The sequence below is a fragment of the Cloeon dipterum genome, chromosome 1 (genome assembly GCF_949628265.1).
Source record: "Cloeon dipterum chromosome 1, ieCloDipt1.1, whole genome shotgun sequence".
NCBI classification, from domain to species: Eukaryota; Metazoa; Arthropoda; class Insecta; order Ephemeroptera; family Baetidae; genus Cloeon; species Cloeon dipterum.
The window spans coordinates 23,099,368-23,117,442 of record NC_088786.1 but is presented as its reverse complement, the minus strand read 5'-3'; the positions used below and the strand labels follow the sequence as shown (position 1 = coordinate 23,117,442).

The 18,075-nt window shown below is 42.4% G+C and overlaps 2 protein-coding genes across 3 annotated transcripts; both read left to right on the top strand.

Annotated features, from left to right (window-relative positions):
• Positions 1 to 95: 95 nt before the first annotated feature.
• Ubr1 (Ubr1 ubiquitin ligase) lies at positions 96 to 8,816 on the top strand. The gene is made up of 29 exons (XM_065475977.1): positions 96 to 334; positions 834 to 967; positions 1,025 to 1,186; positions 1,242 to 1,390; positions 1,451 to 1,589; positions 1,646 to 1,725; positions 1,776 to 2,049; positions 2,100 to 2,291; positions 2,348 to 2,497; positions 2,550 to 2,745; positions 2,795 to 2,979; positions 3,034 to 3,188; positions 3,241 to 3,520; positions 3,673 to 3,888; positions 4,083 to 4,594; positions 4,647 to 4,900; positions 4,957 to 5,060; positions 5,118 to 5,235; positions 5,293 to 5,401; positions 5,451 to 5,961; positions 6,368 to 6,475; positions 6,527 to 6,667; positions 6,729 to 6,944; positions 7,001 to 7,174; positions 7,226 to 7,455; positions 7,509 to 7,685; positions 7,928 to 8,132; positions 8,192 to 8,333; positions 8,385 to 8,816. Exons 2-29 carry the CDS (start codon positions 851 to 853, stop codon positions 8,582 to 8,584), a joined length of 5,496 nt encoding a protein of 1,831 aa, XP_065332049.1. The 5' UTR covers positions 96 to 334; positions 834 to 850; the 3' UTR covers positions 8,585 to 8,816.
• A 308-nt stretch (positions 8,817 to 9,124) lies between these two features.
• Positions 9,125 to 17,099, top strand: LOC135946550 (uncharacterized). 2 transcript variants are annotated; one of them, XM_065494822.1, is made up of 8 exons: positions 9,125 to 9,506; positions 9,890 to 10,016; positions 10,521 to 10,744; positions 11,293 to 11,835; positions 13,130 to 13,238; positions 15,518 to 15,634; positions 16,786 to 16,906; positions 16,970 to 17,099. In XM_065494822.1, exons 1-7 carry the CDS (start codon positions 9,267 to 9,269, stop codon positions 16,902 to 16,904), a joined length of 1,479 nt encoding a protein of 492 aa, XP_065350894.1. In that variant the 5' UTR covers positions 9,125 to 9,266; the 3' UTR covers positions 16,905 to 16,906; positions 16,970 to 17,099. The 2 variants fall into 2 exon arrangements, with proteins under 2 accessions (XP_065350894.1, XP_065350884.1); XM_065494812.1 differs by having other exon boundaries at positions 9,127 to 9,506; positions 16,973 to 17,099.
• Positions 17,100 to 18,075: the final 976 nt, after the last annotated feature.

Here is an 18,075-nt window from a genome sequence, read left to right as displayed (position 1 = left end):
CGCTGCTAACCTGTTCCTTGTTCTGGATGCGAAACTGATGTGGAATGGAAAACGAGACTGACCACGTGATCATTGTTTTGATCCTCCTTGGTTGAACTCTGGACTGCTCTCGACTCTCGCTGCTCTGAACGTCTATCCAACCATCTCGTGGAGCGCGGAGTAGCTAACTCCGCAATTTGCCTTCTGAGGATACTGATTGGTACATTCGCTAGTCTGTCAGCCACTGAACTGAACTACGGAAAATAAGATCAGAAAAAATTCCCCGATCAAACGAAGACAGCACAGCTGACAGCTGTTTCTAAATTTGATTTCTCTGATTTCCAATGGCCCTCTGGTAAGCAATGAGATCTCAACCACTCCTGCATAATTAGTGAACTCATTTTCATATTTCGAAATTGCTAGAATATCGCAGGGTTTTCCTAAAAATTGATGGTTGCGAATTTGTGAGTTAAATTCTGCCCTGACACACATCACAAATTTGAGCATCACTGTAAATATTTATTTTAAAGATAACATTCGTTTAAGTAATTTACATAGTTCGAATTTCTCGTGCTTTGAGTTTTAAAAGATTTTATTCGTGGAATTAATGGGTTAAAACTCGGACGAGACATGAAGCAATATAATGACTTCCACTTTTGAAAAGGGTTTGCATCTTTTTCTCTGTTTATGGCTCAACGAACTGCTCTTCTTTGCACCATAACATTGCGCATTATTTCCAGAAAAGAAAACGAAGATAAACTAGCAACGTCATAGTTTCAATCCCAACTTGAAATATCATTAGTTTGGTAGTCCCTTGTTCCTTCTACTTCAATTGAATTCAATTGAATTTTCAGATCGTCAAGGTGCAGTCATGCAAAACATCAGCAGCTCCGATGTCAAGGTGTTCAACATTAAATACCCTGAAGTTGCTACCAAATTGTTTGAAGAAAAATACAGGAGAAATGAGCTGAATTCTTTAGAATTGAGGGTAAGAAATGTTTTCAATGAAAGACTGTTAATTTTAAATTGATATCACTTCAACTAGGCATATTGGCATGAGCATGTTCCCAAGATGTTCAAAGTGGTATCTCAGGCCACAACCATGGTCCCAAAGATTGAAAGCCAGCCTAATTACAAAGATGTATTGATTCGTCCAGTTGAAGAATTTATATTCAACTCCCTCGGGGGAAAGGAGTATGCCCTGAAGGTTGTTACTGCCAGTGTTATTGGGCGTTAAAATTCTAAATTTTCGCTATTTGCAGGAGCTAAGCAAAGTTGAGTCTTCAGTCACCACTTGCGGACATGTTTTTAGAAATGGCGAGTCTACATACACTTGCCGAGACTGTGCCATGGATTCAACTTGTGTCTTGTGTGTATCTTGTTTCCAAAAGTCAGCTCACAAAAATCACAGGTAATGATTTATAACAAGTGAATGATTTTGGAATTAAAAATCGATGTAAATTCATACTAGATACAAGATTACGTCATCATCTGGTGGAGGATGTTGTGATTGTGGAGATGTTGAGGCCTGGAAGTCTGATCCCTGGTGTTCAGAACACAGCGGTGGACTTGAGGAGATGAGCCCTCAAGGTCAAACAGATCAAGTTCATGTAATTAAGAACAAAATAACAATTATGAATAATGTATATATACTCTTATTTTCTAGTTGAAAGAGTACAGTAATCTTGATGAATTGAACCAGGACCTTGTAAACAGACTGAAGGTGATTTTTGAAGGAGTTACTAGGTTTGTAACAAAATATTAGCTGTCTGCAATCCCACTAATATTAAGTACAGGTATGCATATACATGTTTGTCCTACGTTGACCACCACATCGATTCGCCTATCGATCAAGTTGACCCATCCTACTTGCTGCTACCTGGTGCAAATTCTCATATGGAAATTAAAGATCTGTACTGTCTGGTCATGTACAATGACGAGGTGCATACCTACGAAGCAGTGTCAACAGCAATCACTAGATCAGTTGGCTGCTCTGCTAATATATCCATGGACCACACTTTGAAAGTTGACAACTTGGGAAGAGCGATCATCAAATATGGAACTTACGAGGTGCGGAAGTTCAAATTTAGTAAGCTTTTTTTACTGATTGCCGTTTTTAGTCTTGCTCCGAAGCTAAGAAAAGAATGAGGGACCAGCTGATGCGCAATATGAACATACCCCTGAAGACGGAAATTTTGCATGAGTACATTATTTGTCTTCAGTTCTTTGCTCTGGAGTTGCTCCAATGGTTGGAAAATTGGGTGAAAGAAAGCAAAGCTGTCAGACAAGCTTTGTCATATGTTTTGCTTGAGGTTTGTGTTCCTGAATTTTCAAAAGCCTGAATTTTTAAGCTGAAAATATTATCCAGCACCAGATTGAGGACAACAGTCGCTCCTGCATTCTTGAAGCCATCATTCGAAAAGACCCTAAGTTGTGGAAGTCTGCGCGATCGCAGTGGAATAAACTTCTGTTCCATGGTTTGCTCTTTGATTACAGCACAAAGAAGAGATTTGCTAGAGTGAGCTGCTTGTTCATTGCTGTAGTGCTATGTAATTAACTGTGGATTATAGGTGTTGACGAATAACTACAATTCTATCCTGACGGAGTTCATGAATGATGACCATGACCTCTCGTTTAGTGTTGCATCTCTGGCGGTTCAAGTATTTACAGTTCCTTCACTGGCTGTCTACTTGATTGAACATGAAGATGTCATATTCACCATTCTCAACTCGTTCTATGAAAACTGTGCTTCACTGTGTCAACTCCGTAAGTTGTATCACCAAATGCAACATTGTAAACTCACACTTTTTTCAAGGCCATGACCGATTTGCCTTCAATTTCAACAGCAACGCCGAAGTCAAGCGCTTCAAGCGGTCAATGTATGTCTTATGGGATTTGCGTTACTTGTTAACTTTCAAGCCAAAATTGTGGACTGTGCCTCTGAAGCAGAATTTCATGCATGGTTTCAGCACGTTCTTGAAAATTTTATTCAACATGCAGGTTTGTGAGATCAATGCAATTGAACCTTAGAAAAATTTCAAATTCTTGTCCTAGGGAATGCTTTCATTCACTAGATATGTTCATCAACATGCAGAGTACGAGCAAGAATGGGAACTCGCTTTCCACTTGCATTCAAAAGTATCTTCTGTGGTTGCGCTGGCTCACGAATGGTGTGGACATGACAAAATTGTACTTATCAAAGCATTCAGGTAGCTAGGGAAATTGCTTGCGGGTTCTTCCTCACTGCAGTCTATTTCTCAGGGCCACCCTAAAAAAGTTAAATGAAGCCTCAGTGAAGGAGAGTGTGCAAGGAATGAGAAAGGCCTACACTGTTGCTAACTGCACTGCTGTCTGTCTCGAGTACGACATTTCAAAACAACATGTCAGCATCCACATCCCTCTCACCAGACTCCTTGCTGCACTCTGCCTGCACTTGCCCAAGTACAACCTCAATTTTGAGTCTGATGAGCTGATGTGCACTGACTTAACAATTGAGCAAGTCATGGAACCAGCTCTGCGTCAAATGGCGCTTAGAGCGCAGGTAAGGGCATTCACTTTTTAAGTTCTCGCAAATTATGATTGTGAATGGACTTTGTTTATTAAAAATTATTAATGATGGATATATTGGAGAGTGAGAGAAAGACCGAGGTTATAGCAACAATACCGCTGATCTTAAAATTAACTTATTTTCAGGTTCAAGCCCGAATGTGGCGTCGCAATGGAATCAGTCTACCTCACCAACTGCTGATGTGCTCAAGCACAAAATGTAGAGGTGAAATGCTGGATTGTGACATCATCATGTTGCAGACTGCTTTGACTCTGATGAAACCAAACGACTTTCTCATCACACTGCTTCTTCGGTTCAATCTGATCAACTGGGTGCAGCCTTCCTACATCTATGAGCAAAGGGTGAGTTGAAAATTAAGTGCGCAAGGTGTCGCTGGGTGTTTAAAGCTCAATTGATTCTAATTTTTCATAAACTTTCCTTAGAGATTTACTTAGCAATGAAGTTTGTACAAAGAGCTGGTATTTTTTCTCAGTGGTTTCAATGTTCACATTTGATGGTTCTATGTGCGTGCTAGACTTTCAAAATCTACTTTCAGAGTCCAGAAGATGACAGTATTAGGGAGAAAAACACGCTCATGGAAGAACTGCTTTACACTCTAATTTGCATTGTTGGAGAGCGATACAAGGTCGGCGTTGGCGAAGTTACAGCAGATGACTGTCTGTGCCATGAAGTTGTGCAACAATTGTGCATTAAACCAATGACCCACTCTGAACTTAATGACCAACTGCCGAGGGATGTGAACTATGAAACTCATTTGGAGAGCGTCGTCGACTTAGTTGCTGATCTCAAGGACCAAGCTCAGGGCAAAAAGGTGTATGAACTGAAGCCGGAGCGGCGAGATGAGTTCAACATGTTCTTCTACCACTTCACCAGAGAAGACTTGAGTATTGCTGAAGAGTATCAGAGAACTTTGAGAAAGAAGGAGTCTGCCATGTTCAACTGTTGTCCACCGCCTTTGCCGCCCATGTTCACAGGAGCATACAACAAAGTGTTGGATGTACTGGAGTGTGAGGTCATGTTGTCTCTCATGGAAGCAGTATTGACTAGGTTTGAAACAGTTCTTGTAATCTCTCTCCATCTCAATTAAGGCTAATGTTAGGATCATGAATCTGATGACCCCTTGCTTCTCGGAGCTCCAGCTGCAAGAAACACTTTACTTGATTGGTTATGCTTTGTTGGAGGAAGAAAGGCAGTTAAAGGCAATGGCCAACTCTGGCGTGTCTCCTGAGAGACTGATTAAGTTCTCATCCAAAGCGGAAGCTAATCACATTCTTCCTACGCTCGTTGAACAACTTTTGAAGGGCAGAAGAAATGAGGTCGAAGAACAACATCCCTTTGTTAATTGGGTGTTAGGTATGAAAATAATAAATTTAGTTGATTTATTATCACTTTTGAATATTTATTTGCAGCGAAATATAAGGACGTTCTTAAGTTGAGAGATAGAAAGGTGGAAGAGCCATCAACGAGTCGCAGCAATGCTGAATCTCCTCCTGAAGATGATGAGGCTGCTCAAGTATTCAAACAATAAATATCTTCCACTGTAATACTAAGAGCAAAATAAAAATTACAGAAAGCTAAAAAGGCGCGTGCAGAGATGGTTGCCCAGAGAAGAGCTGGAGTTTTGCAGAAACTTCAAGCCCAGATGTATTCATTCATGAAAGAAAATGCTGATGAAATGGCTTCTGTTGGTAAAGACCACTCTTGTTGCTCTCTATATTTACAGGTTAATCAATACGGTTTTTTAGATGAAGATATGCCAGAAGAAAGCGTAGGCAACCCTTCAGCTGGCGTCATAGTTGGAGATCCAGTTGCGTTTGGGCCTGATCACTGGGCCACAAAGAAAGAAAAAAGAAGGTACCCTTTTAAATTATGTCGCAACTCTTATATAATTGGATCTCTTCAGAGTTATTTGCATCTTGTGCCAAGAGTCCGAGCTTTTGAGTTCCACCGCGAAAGAATACAAGCCAGTTGTGATGGCAGCTCTAGTTCAACAATCGACTGTGCTAAACCGCCATCGCTCATCCGTGTTAGATGACCCAGCAAACAATATTGAGGGAAAAATCCAAATCACCCCCTGCAAATCTAGCTCAAACATGTACCTATCGAGCAACCTTGGTCCTGCGCCACACGTCAGCTCATGCGGTCACACCATGCACAAGTCCTGTTTCGACAACTTTTTCGATTCAGTCAAGAGAAAGGAGGAGCAGCGGGCAGTTCGCAGAGACCATTCGTTCTATGACGTGAGGCACAAGGAGTACCCCTGCCCTCTGTGTAACAGCCTCAGCAACTGTGCTTTGCCCATTTTCGAGGAGAACTCTGAGATTGTTGACAGGTGTGCAAGGCAGGAAAACATAAATACACATGAGAATTTGGCAGAGTGGTCATCTGTTTATGAGACAATCTACCAGGAAGCCGTGAGTTGAATTTTATGTTTATTTATAAAAAAAACACGCGTGTTATAGTTTACTAAGGTGAAATATTTAAAAAAATAATTTTATGAAATATTTAAATTCTTCCCATGATTTACACTCAATAAGCATTAGCTAGTAGAAATTTTAAAGAAAATAAATGCGTAGACCTGTATCCTATTTTTTTCTAACAATAAGCGTGGGTTTTTTCTAATGTTGGTATTTTCTAGGTTATTCCAGCTTGTCATAAAAGACTGAATTTTAAAATGGATTGGTTAGGAGCTAAAAATTCCAAAAATGAAATGGGATTTGTTCAAAACTTAACACATTAAAATTAGGTGTCAAGCGGTGCATGGATTCAATGAAGACATTACTAATTAAATAAATTAATATAAATAATTTACTTATTTAGATCGCACACTGGCGCCATTGTGCTAAATCCCCTCATTCTCATGTGGTCCACGATGACTGGGACTTTGAAGACCTTTCAGCAAGCATGCAGTCATTAGAAAAGAGAACTGTAAATACTTACGAATTCTTCATATCCTTCAATTAACATTTCTTTCCATAGTGTGAATTTGCTATTGAAGAAACTAGTCTGAAGAAGAAAATGGCCAACTTCATGAGCCACAACAGTGACAAGAAGAAAAGATTCAAACTACCATCACACTTAAAAGACTGCATGGATGCCTTTACTGAAGTTGTTTTCAACGTATGTGGAACAATATTATTACGTGCATCTGTCCTAGCTCTCCCAATTATCTTCCTTTTAGTGCGCAAAGATGAGGAAAGACCGAAATGATTGGAAACTCTCCAAATTAAAACTTTCATACCTCTGGCAAGCAAGCGCGTACACCATCCACTCACTGGAATGGCAACAAAGAGATCCGGAGAAAAGTCTGCTCGGCAGTTTCACTGAGAGACAAGAGGAAACGCTTCGCGCTTTGTTACTTACATCAGCCATGGCCCCACACGACATGCATCCCAGTGTAAGTTAACACCTCGTGGTTAACAATAATAATTGCAATTTAAATTTATTTTACAGATAATACAACCCATAGCTGTGTCAATTCTGCACACCCTCTACCAGAATGGCGAAAGCAATAATCCTTGCATCCTAGAAGTTGATCATTTCGGATTCCTAGTTAGCCTTATCTTCATCAACTCCTACATCTTTTCAAAGAGGAACAAAGTGAAGATTCCTGCCTGTTTTGAGGAGGTGAAACTCTGTCACTTGAGCATTGTCCCGATTTTACCCTTGATTCTACAGGATCTGGCCTTGTTGAGACTTACTCTGCTGGCTCATGTAGTTACTTTGATGCTTGGCATGCATTGGGAGAAAGAAGAAGTTGAAATGGAAGTGGAAGAGCCTCCTGCGGATGTTGAAGAGGGAAAGTTGGCGATGAAGCTTTTGCTGGCAGTCCGCAATGCTGCAGGGCAGCCTGCACCTCCTTCCTGGCTCAATCCAGCTAGTTTGTGGAACAGAGTCATGCAAGAATGGTATATGCTTTGATTATTCACAGTGAACTTAATAGCTAATTTTCTTATTCAAGCCTCCCGTTCCTGCGATGCTGCGCCATCTTTTTCAAGTACCTGACTGGAGTACCAGACCCTCCAGCATTGACTGAGTGTGGAGGCGACACTTTTCAGGAGTTGTGTAGATTTTTGGCCTTACCAGGAAATTGTGAGGAGCTGTTTGCAACCGACTTTCATTTGCAAATCGCAACCAGGTGCGTTAAATTTTGACACATAGATAAACATAAATCCTTAACTTGAAGAAAAAAATTAGAATTAAAAAGGTCGTATTTTCATTTTATTTCAACCAGGTTTCGGCCATTTATGTAGCCCTGACCATGATTTTAGTCCGCTAGTAATAAATTCCTGGTCCAGATTAAATAAAATATTAATTTTTTCCATTCATTTGACTTGATCAAAACCATTTAAATTATATTTTTTGTTTTTAATTTTGAAGGTGGTGCCAGCATCCCAGGATCAAGAGCACGCTGGGAAGTCCTAGCTTTGTGCGTGGGCCTATCAAAGTCAACCAGCTGGTGTGCCTGCCAGAGGACTTTACAGATCTCATCAACTCAGTATCAAACGTCAAGTGCAGGACATCAGAAGAGAATGCTGCAAATCCATCCATGTGCCTTGTTTGCGGACGATTCGTCTGCTTCCATGTAATGATAAACATGCCCTTTAACAGCTACTGATTCTAATTTTCCCGTATCAATTTCAGGGATACTGTTGCGCCGTGAAACTTGAGGAAGGCGTGAGCGTTGGACCTTCCATGTTTCATGCCTATGAGTGCGGTGCAGGGATTGGATTGTTTCTCAAAGTCAGAGAGTGCGAAGTGTTTGTCCTCAGGCACTACCAAAGAGGTATGCGTTAATTTTTCATTTAATTATTATTATTTTAAAAAATTGTTGCAGGCGTTTACATCTCTCCTCCCTACGTTGACAAGTATGGCGAGACTGACGAAGGCCTTCGCCGAGGAAATCCTCTCACACTGAACAGCAAGAGCTACAAAGAGCTGCACAAACAATGGCTCTCTCACACGCTTTGTCAGGCAACATGTAAAATTTATGAAGACGGTTACTACCCAATTTTAACCAACTGGCAATCACTCTAAGTTGATACTTAAAATCTCCCTGGATTGTTACCTGTAGAAAGCTTTCTGGTAATTTTAAATTTTCTTATAATGTTATATAAATTAAAAACTTTTATTGCACTGTCACATGAGCATATTTTTGTTCATGGAAATACAATTACATTATATAATAAATAAAATTTAACCGTTCAAAAGCCCTTGTAAATTACAAAAATGATTTGGTTGAATAAATGGAAATCGTTTTCTTTGCGAATTCTTCGTTTTATTCTAGAGTTAACCTTATAACATCAAATTATTAACAAATTGCAAATATTATATTAAATGGTGCTTCAGAAATGTTGTCATAATTATTTCTTGAGTGATATTTTAAATTTCAAAATAACCAGATGACACTTGTAGTGCTCACGTGAAAGACAATCAGCAGCGACAATTTCATTGTTTTCACTTTTACAACTTGCGCACATGTCCAAAAGCGCATTCTGCTGATGATTCAAAGTATTGTTTCACGGGAAAAAGGTGCAGTCATATTAGCATAGCTGGCCACGAGTATTTGTTCTGAGGGTGTTTCTCTTTTGTAACTGTTCGGTTCGTTGCAAGCAGTGGAAGCTTGAGTGTCACTAGGGCAAACACACTTCCTTTGCTGGCCCGTATAAAGATGATCTGGATCCATCTGTAGCCTATTTTTGCAGCAGACTCAAACGCGATGCCGCACCAGTGGCTTCTCGTACTGGTTGCTCTTTTCGGCGCGGTCCGCAGTGTGTCAGAGAGCGCACGGGCCCGCAACCACAGATACTCCAACGACAGCACTGCAGTGGAAATTCTGAGCCCTCGAGGTCCAGCTACATATCTAAATACCAAAAAAAATGTGAGTGACGAGTCACAGCTTGACGATGTGCTTTACATCATCAATAGAGCTTCTCAAGGGGCAAACCATACTCATTTGGTAAGTAAAAAAAAAAATACAAAACAGTGAAACAAAATTTGCGTGCTTTGTCAATAGTCAATAACATATTTTTTTTAAAAATTCAATGTTTGATGTGCTCGAGACTCAAATTAAAAACTATATGTTAGCTTAACACAATTTTATTAAAAAATTGTAAAAAAATGTTTTTTAGATTTGTTTTAAGTTTATTTTTATAAGTTAAAATTAAAAAATATATTGCTAAACAACCTACCTCTGTAAATACATGAATATAATAATTAATTCACTTTTTACTAAAAGTTTAATTCAGAAATTTTTTTCGTTAAAAACCAAAGAGCAATTATTATTCTTCGGTAAAAAATAATGACAGAGCTGAAAAATAATTTGCTTTTTCTGCTGAATAGGCGGTGAACTTAAAAAAGACGGTGAATGTGACAGGCAATGGTGCCGCTGCTGCTGAGCAGAGGCTTTTCGGGCACCCGCACCACCCGAACAACTGTCCTAATCACCCTTTTCCACCCAGTGGGCCATGTAAGTAGAAAGACACAGCCATCGATGCCTGTCGTTTTAATTAAGCCGCTCAGATGGGGTCGGGAAAGGTCAGAGACAAACTGCTGATTGAAAGACTCGCTTGGCGTGCGGACCGAAAATCTATAGATTTGGCGAGCAGCCGCTTTAGTGCTGGAGGCGCGCTCAAAACTCCCCTTTGGTGTTCATTGAGTGGAAATTCGTTTCCCCGCAGCAGCAGGTGGATGGGTTCGCTTGACCGCATTTTGGCAACACTTTTTTACTAGTACACTATTGAATCATGATTCGCGCTTTTTTTGTAGCTGAATGAAAATTTTAAAACTATATATATATTATATTGTACCTTTTACTCATTTCATAAATGTCAGAAAAATCACTTCAGCCACAGACCAAAAGTTTTTTAATAAAATTCCGCATGAAAAGTTTTTTAATTAAACTGATTTTGCGAAATATGCCAGCGCGCGTGTGTTCGCATGTTTAACGAAAAAAGTTTAAAATTGTCACTAGATCTGCCTGCACCGCCGCCACCGCCATCGGTCGTGCCGTGCGGAGGAACGTTTCTGTCGCCAACCTCTGTGCTGGTGAGCCCAAACCACCCTGGGCCTTACCCGCCCAACTCAAAGTGCTTGTACAAAGTGAAAGTTCCATTGCTCGCACCCGCATGTCTGAGGGTTTCTATAGCTCACCTAGCCATTCGGTGGACTCCGAATTGCGTCCAGGACTGGATCAAAGTGAGTTAAAATCCGATTAGTATATATATAATTATGCTTTTTTATTCTAAAGGGTCTGATGACCGTTCGCTATAAAAAAATTAAATAATGAAAATGAACTTTTTGTGGTTTTTGCAAGTTACGTATGGTACAGATTTTTTATTGCTATAGTTGTCAAAATCATCAAAATATTTTTTTTTAAAAAAATGAACTTCTTATAAATATTAAATTCTATTTAGAACAAACTTAACTAAAAACGGAAAGAAAATATAAAAAAACAGAATTTCATTATCACGATTGATGATGATGATGGTAATTTACTAAACACTTCACATGTGGATGACCAGTTGACCACTCAGTTTTTCAATTTGATCTTGATGGCTCGAGGCAGGCTTTTTGTACAAATTAATCCTCTTATCACAGAGTTGACAAACACAATCTTCCGTTCCTATGAAATTTTTTAATAGAACAAAATAGCAAACTTTTATATATAATTATGTCAAAATACATATGACTGAACGATTTCACCAAACGGAAAAAAATATTTTCATTAACATTCTGTGTGCAAGATTGGTGAGGAACAGCCCCGCCTCTGCGGAGGCCTTGCTGGCGAAAAATTCTTCCGCGTCGAGGGAGGCTTCTTTCCCGTATACTTCCGTTCCGGAAGCTTGGCCGGCCCTCCCCAATCAGGCTTCAAAATTATCATTTCGAGGGTGTCCTGCCAGTCGCTGATCCCGGCTCGTCCGCCTCCCGGGCCGCCGAGACCTCCGGCCCCTTTATTGCCACCGCCGGTGCACAAACCCAACCCCTACCGGTGGCGCTGGCTGTGGCTGCTCAAGTGCGAGTGGGGCGGCATCAAGACGCTGCCCCCGGGCCACTGCCCGCCCCCGGTTCCCCCTCACGGTCACCAGCCCCCACGTCTGCCACCTCCGCTGTCCCCGCCGTGGGACACGAGCAAGAGCGAGCCTCCGGCGCCCTCGATGCCTGGCCCACTCTGCAACCGGGTCACTTCCGCCGCCGAGTTCGTCACCGTCAGTTCCGAGTGGCTGCCGTCGGTGCGGGAAATCGGCAAGCACTGGAGCTGCAGACTCTCAGTCTACAAGGCGCACCCGGTGAGTCAAATATTTGGCCTTCCTGCTGCACCTCTCTCCGTGTGTGCATGTGCTCGATCTCATCTCGAAACACGTCACCTCTCTTAGCTCTCGCGCTGTGTTTTATCTCCTCGAAAGTGGTCCTCTCGTTATTTCCTTTCGGCGAATTCGTGCGCCTGGTTGGCTTTGATACTCTTCCTCTTGCTTTCGCCCTCGGCTGCCGCCCGGGCGGCATATTTGCAGTCGCTTCGAACGTGTTTGCTAAATATTGTGCTTGCGCCATCATTGCCTACCTTGCAGGAGTGTTTGCGTTTGCTGCCGATCCTGAGCGCGCGGTCCAAAACTGTGCCCGCCGCGAAAAGGCACTTTGCCGGCGCTGCAGCTGTGTTCTTCCCTGTCCGCGCTCGCTCTCGGGCACTTACACAGATTGGCTTGTCGAATTTGCATGGAAATCTGGGGCCGAAAGCTTTTAATTTTGTTTACCCGCGCAGATTTCCGAGGGAGCACACACGAGAAAGGTTTTTTTCAGCTTCACTTGAAAATTTAACGTCCCCAGCTGTTCTAGACGTAATAAATTTCAATATTTAATTTCGTAGAGAAACTTCGTCCAAACGGTTCCCCCTTTGCGTTTCCACGCACATACATACATATATATTTCCCTGAGGCATTTTGGGCCTCTCTTTCTTGCGGGAAAGACGACTGTTGTGTTTTAAGGGAAACCACTCGCGATCCCACTGTTCTTCCACATCGAGAGCCACGGGTGGTGATTCCTGCTATCCGTCCTTGCGCAGCACGCGCGCTTCCATAAAATGACTCCAGATGGATCAAAACATATTTATTTTGTTCATAAGAAAAATTACAATTCAAATTTGAAAGCGGTGAGAAAGTTAACTTCCTACGCGTCTCTATTCAACGAAAATCAGATTTATATTTATTTATGCTGCTGAAACTCAGATTAAGGTTTAAAGTGGGTGGGCAATGAAAAAACGGCGAAGAGAAAGTTTGCGCGTCTGAAAGCAAAAGCAGGTCTTCTTCTCTCTCAATGGCTGTTGAAATCTTTTATGTCTTTATGTCCGCTTTTTGTGTCCTTTCAAAGCATCGACGTCTGTATCAAAATAAAATATCCCATTTCTGTGAGTTGCCTTTGTGATCTGCTGCTTTCCATTCTCTCGTCTCCACTCGTAATCAAATCAAGAAGGCATTCCATATTCCGCGCAGGCATCTGCCCTATCTGCACTCTCGTAACTTTCCATATATTATTATATTTCCATTTCCCTGAACACGAGAGACACATTTTGTTCTTTTGGTGCCGCAGGACGCGTGCGAGCTGCAGCTGAACCTCGAGAGTCTCAAACTGGACTGCCGGCAGGAGTGGGTCGAGGTCGACGGCCAACGCATTTGCGGAGAGCAGCCCTTGAGACAGTGTGAGTATAAGAAAAGAAAGACTGTGGAAATCCGAGCACAATGGCCGGTGCGCCACTGCAACTTTCAGCCTCTCACGCACGCGTTTCGCAAACACACAACGCTCCCTCGGCCGGCTCTTTTATTTATTGAATTAGCAAAATGCGCAACAACTTTCGCGAACACGCGCCGCCTCTGCCACCGCCGCCGCCGCTGCTGCTGCTGCTGCTTCTGCTGAGCCGATCCAGCAAACTTTGATCCCCGGAGAGAAACGAGAGCGCGCGCTGCGAATTATGGAAAGCAAAACAAACTCAATTATATTTTTCGGCAGCGGCGATTTCATTCGCTCTCACTCTCGCAAACTTTTCCGCACGAGCTAACTTTTTCGCGCGCGCACACCACTCGTGGAACTTAATTCCCCTCGAATATTTTGCATTTTCCAGGAGCGCCGCTGGAATGTCAACACCTCGCCGCGTGCAGGTGTGAAGGAAAAAGTTTGCCGAAATTGTTTTAGTTTGAAAGTCTGAATTGTAAAATAAAGTTAATACGTTTCGTGGAAATCAAGGCTATGAAATAAATATAAATAAATAAATTAATGTTCATGGCGTCCGCGAGGGTGGAAATTATATTCGACCCAGACAGGTCAGTTTCACACTTTTTCGCATCTCTTCAAATGTATCGGGTAGATCTAATCCACCCACGCGAGAAAGAGTAGGTGTTGGTATTCCTTTTGAGTCTTTTAGGAAACTGGCGACAAGGGTGTCTGCATTTGGTTTCAAAGAGCAGCTTCGGCTGACGTTTCGAGTTGCATAGACGGGCAGAGCGGCCGACAGCAGCATAACAGCAGCCGCTGCCAACGAGTGATTTGTGAAGCTATGCAACCGGAAGTACTGCAGGCCATTCCGGCGCGGCATCCTGCGCCTGCTGCACTCGAGCGATTAATTACCCCTTGCATAATTGAAGGAAAACGAGCTTGAAGAGTGAAATGTGGGACGCGGTGGCATCGTTCATTTTCAAACAATGGCTTCTGGTGGGAAGGACTCATATAAAAGCATCAGCTTGCTTTTAGAGTAGTCGAGATGAATCACTGTGCCAAGTTGAGCAAAGCAATTTGGTCTGTGAAACTTGATACTTTCAAAGATATCAAAAAAGGAAAAGGCAGGGTACGAATTTTGCTCATGATTTTGTTACTGCAAACCTCAGAAAGTTATTGTTGCAACTAATCCCTAAGAAAAACGTTTTAAAGCAACAAGGGGGAAATCTGTCTTCATTCGTCATAGTAATTTTTTAAGATTTAGAGTTTATTTTTATTAATTGAGTGCAAAGTTTTTGTTTTTTTTTCATAATGGTGAAAATGTTCTCCCTACCAAAAATCTAATTTTTTTCAATACAAGAAGTCTCTCCATCAAATTTATTACGCCGTTGGATAGATAATCCTAATTCGGAATCGAAATTAGCAAAAACAAAATTACTTAAAGCAATGTCGATTTTTTTTAGAAAACTCGCATATTCTGAATATTTGAATATTTATTGTTCCTTGGTCCCATTCAAATTAGTGCACACTTAGGAGTTAAATATTAAAAAAATCAACTCAAACGATCGCTATCTGAAGCCTAAAAAAGCCCAACATTTTCAATATCTGGCTTTCATCAATCGACTTTTGGCTTTCTGTAAAATCCCTTTGAAGTCAATATTTATGGCAAGCAAAAAATGCGGGAATGTTGTTGACGCGAATTATTAACAAAGCGTTTAAGTTGCCTATGGTGCCAATTAATTGCTCCCCTCTACACTCTTTTTTAATCCGTTAGCAGGGTTTTCCGAGATTAAGACAAACGCAGCACTCACGACTGTGCGAAGCCTAACGCGTTCACCCCTTATGTAAATTCGACGTAAATAAATACAAATGGTCAGCGTTAAGACCCGCCACAATTTATACTCTCTAATTGAATTTGCACTATTCACCGCAAATGGCTCGATTCGAGCTGGCAAAAGATTTCGCCCGGTTACACCGGGTTAAACTGCAATTAAACAGGGCTGAAAACCCGGCGGTGGCCATTTCTCTTAATTTAGGTTTCGCAGAGAGGCGGTGCCGTTCGCTTTCGCAGTAGCCGCATATTTCCCGGCGAGCTGGAGGGTGGTCGGGCCTGGGTCAGTCCTAATTGGAAGCGTGATCTAATTAATATTTGTCCTAATGAAGTTGCAGGCGCGTTTTGAAAGATGCCGGCTCGCCTTGAAACGCTTTTTCGGCAAATCCAATTAGTGTATTAACAGCTGCCTTGTGCGTGCGTGTGTGTGTCCCCAGTGACTGTTGATTTCCGAGGACCAGAGGCGAGGATCGACTATCGCAACATGGGCAGCAAACTTCCCGGCACTTTTCTCGTCCGCGGCCAGCAGAGTTTCGAGTGCCGTTCTCTCGATCGTGAGTACAAACACACGCAGCATTTATTCACACAGTAGGCTGGCGGGTGGGTGGCCGACATTAGTCTCCCTCCCTCTCCCCCTTAACCCTTCCGTGGGCCATGAGGCGACGCCGGGAACATGCTGCTTTTTCCTTCTCATCCCGCCCCATCGATTGTGCCTGCCGCTTTCTCCCTGTGCTCTCTATGCGGATTAATGAATGCGGTGCCGGAGAACATGCCGCCAGCCGACACTGGAATTCGCTGCCTCCGACGCCGCTGCTGTTCTCCTTTTTTTATCCGTCCGTCCGAACGAACGAACCGAACGACCGACCGACGAGACAGATTATTTATTGCTTCCGAAGCCCAAGTTGGCCCTGACGCCAATTAATTAGATTCATTTGCATTTTTTACCCAAACAATCGAAAATATGAATTTCCGTTGACAAGCTCGCGTAAAACTTTGGTGTTTATACCCAAAAAAAATATTTAGCTAGCTCTGTCGGCTGAGAATAAATTATAACCGCCTCGCTCCTTTTATCAATTTTGGCGTTTGCTGGCAGATATCCGCATTAACGTTTCAAGTGGAGCTCGACAGCACGCTGCTGCCTAGATTTTTTAACAAGTTCATTACCCTTTGAGCACGTAGCCGGCTTAATAATCTGTCGGAGAGCTGCTGGTGCTCATTAAACGACGCTGGCAGTACGTTCTTGATTGGATCTGAATCAATTTTTTCTCAGCAGGATATGAATTTTTCATGAACGCGAGTAATTGAACTGTTAGTAGTGGTTGGTGAAGATTTGGAAGGCAAATTTGCGAAATGAAGCAGAAAATGTAGTAAGAAATTGCTTATTCCGGTTGTAAAAGATACGCTAAAATTTTACGGTTTCCCCTTCCAATCGATCAGAGGCCTGACAAAGACGGTCCGACGGTCGGGACAAGAGAGGAAAATTTTATTTCTTGGCTTGAATATCAAATATTGATTATGCAACCTGCGTCGCATCCACGCCCAGCATGTTGCCTGGATTCTGGATTTTTCACAATCATTTTAATTTTACTGTTCCCTGAAACAATTTTCAATAAAAGCGGATTACCGCAGCACAAAAAGCCGAGCTCCAACCCATTTAATCCGTCGCATCTTGTCTCACGATGCGCATTTTGATTGTTCTCCGCAGTGGGAGTAATCCCGGTGAAAAAATTAGCAACAGCCGCGCCACCCAGCCCAGCAGGCTCAGGTAATTACGTTTCACACCCCATCACGCAGAATCAACAGTGGCGGAACGAGAAGAAGTGAGAGTGAGTATGCGCACAGAAATATTGTTCACCCCGCCAGAATAAAGTTTTTGTTTTTCAACCAAGCAGAGAGGAAACCGCACCGCACGCTCGGCGCCTGGAGGGAGAACACGCGTTTACGCTTCTACCAGACAAAAAGGAACAACATTTGTGATGGCAAAATATTAAATTTTATTTTGTGTTTTCTATACAAGAATAGAGATGCGTTTATTTTTGCGCTGCTGTTCCCCTAGTACCGTTGTTCTTGCTGTTCGTGTTGCGGTTTTGGCTTTTTGTCCGTGCTTCTGCAGCGATACACGGGCGGCCGGCAGCGTTATTTACATGTGGAAAAATTGACTCGTGGCCCACGAGGGTGTGTTTTCATCAGCGGTTGACGTGCGGTGTATGACACTCGTCGGCTCTCTGACTCGAAAATTCAGCTCTGAATAATTTAGCTGGTGGTATGTGTACTGCAGCAATGCTTACACCGCCGTCGCACTCGACAAACAAAAATTCCGAAATGAGTTTTTCGATGACGTTTTACACTCCCAAGAGCTTAAGTACCAAATCTGTTGGCTATTAACAAAATTCTAAGATGAAATAACCACAATCATGTGGGTGGATTTTTTGTTTGAGGGTGTGCTTCAAAGTTTTAATTTGGGGCGAGAGCTATTTTTAATGTCTAAATTTTCAGAGAAATTGAAAGGCGTGAATTGCCTGTTAAATTAAATTTTGTTAAGTAACTAAAAACCTACATATATATGTTATACTCTTAACTATCGGTAATAGCCGCATGGAAATGCTTATAAAATTAAACCCTTCAAAGTGTCAATAATTCAGACTTCAATTTAAGAACTTTCTTCAAAGTCTACCCTCATAAAAGACCAACATCCAAGTATTCCACAGCCAATAACGCGATGCCGCGTGATATTTTAGACACTGAAACACGCACATTCACACAGCGGCCGCTGACCAGCTGATCAGCGGCCAACGAAGCGAAGGTTCGTCAGGATATTCCTGGCAGGCCGCTTGCGGTTGCAAAAGTTCACTGTTCTCCCCGAGTTGCCTCCTCTGGCCTCGTGCAGCGCGAGCAACAACCGCACCACGTCCTCCCTGCTTGGCTTGCACTCGTAGCGGTCCGAATGTCTCTTGTGGGAGCCGGGCCGCCTCCGCCCGTTTGTGCCAGTCCCCGC

Excerpts from the sequence above, each read along its gene's own strand:
- LOC135946550 (XM_065494822.1), top strand. The coding sequence starts at position 9,267 with ATGCCGCACCAGTGGCTTCTCGTACTGGTTGCTCTTTTCGGCGCGGTC. Across the intron at positions 10,017-10,520 it reads TTTTCCACCCAGTGGGCCAT|ATCTGCCTGCACCGCCGCCA; the intron begins GTAAGTAGAAAG and ends AATTGTCACTAG. Across the intron at positions 11,836-13,129 it reads CAGTCTACAAGGCGCACCCG|GACGCGTGCGAGCTGCAGCT; the intron begins GTGAGTCAAATA and ends TTGGTGCCGCAG.
- Ubr1 (XM_065475977.1), top strand. The coding sequence starts at position 851 with ATGCAAAACATCAGCAGCTCCGATGTCAAGGTGTTCAACATTAAATAC. Across the intron at positions 4,595-4,646 it reads ATGGAAGCAGTATTGACTAG|GATCATGAATCTGATGACCC; the intron begins GTTTGAAACAGT and ends GGCTAATGTTAG. Across the intron at positions 6,668-6,728 it reads TTACTGAAGTTGTTTTCAAC|TGCGCAAAGATGAGGAAAGA; the intron begins GTATGTGGAACA and ends TCTTCCTTTTAG.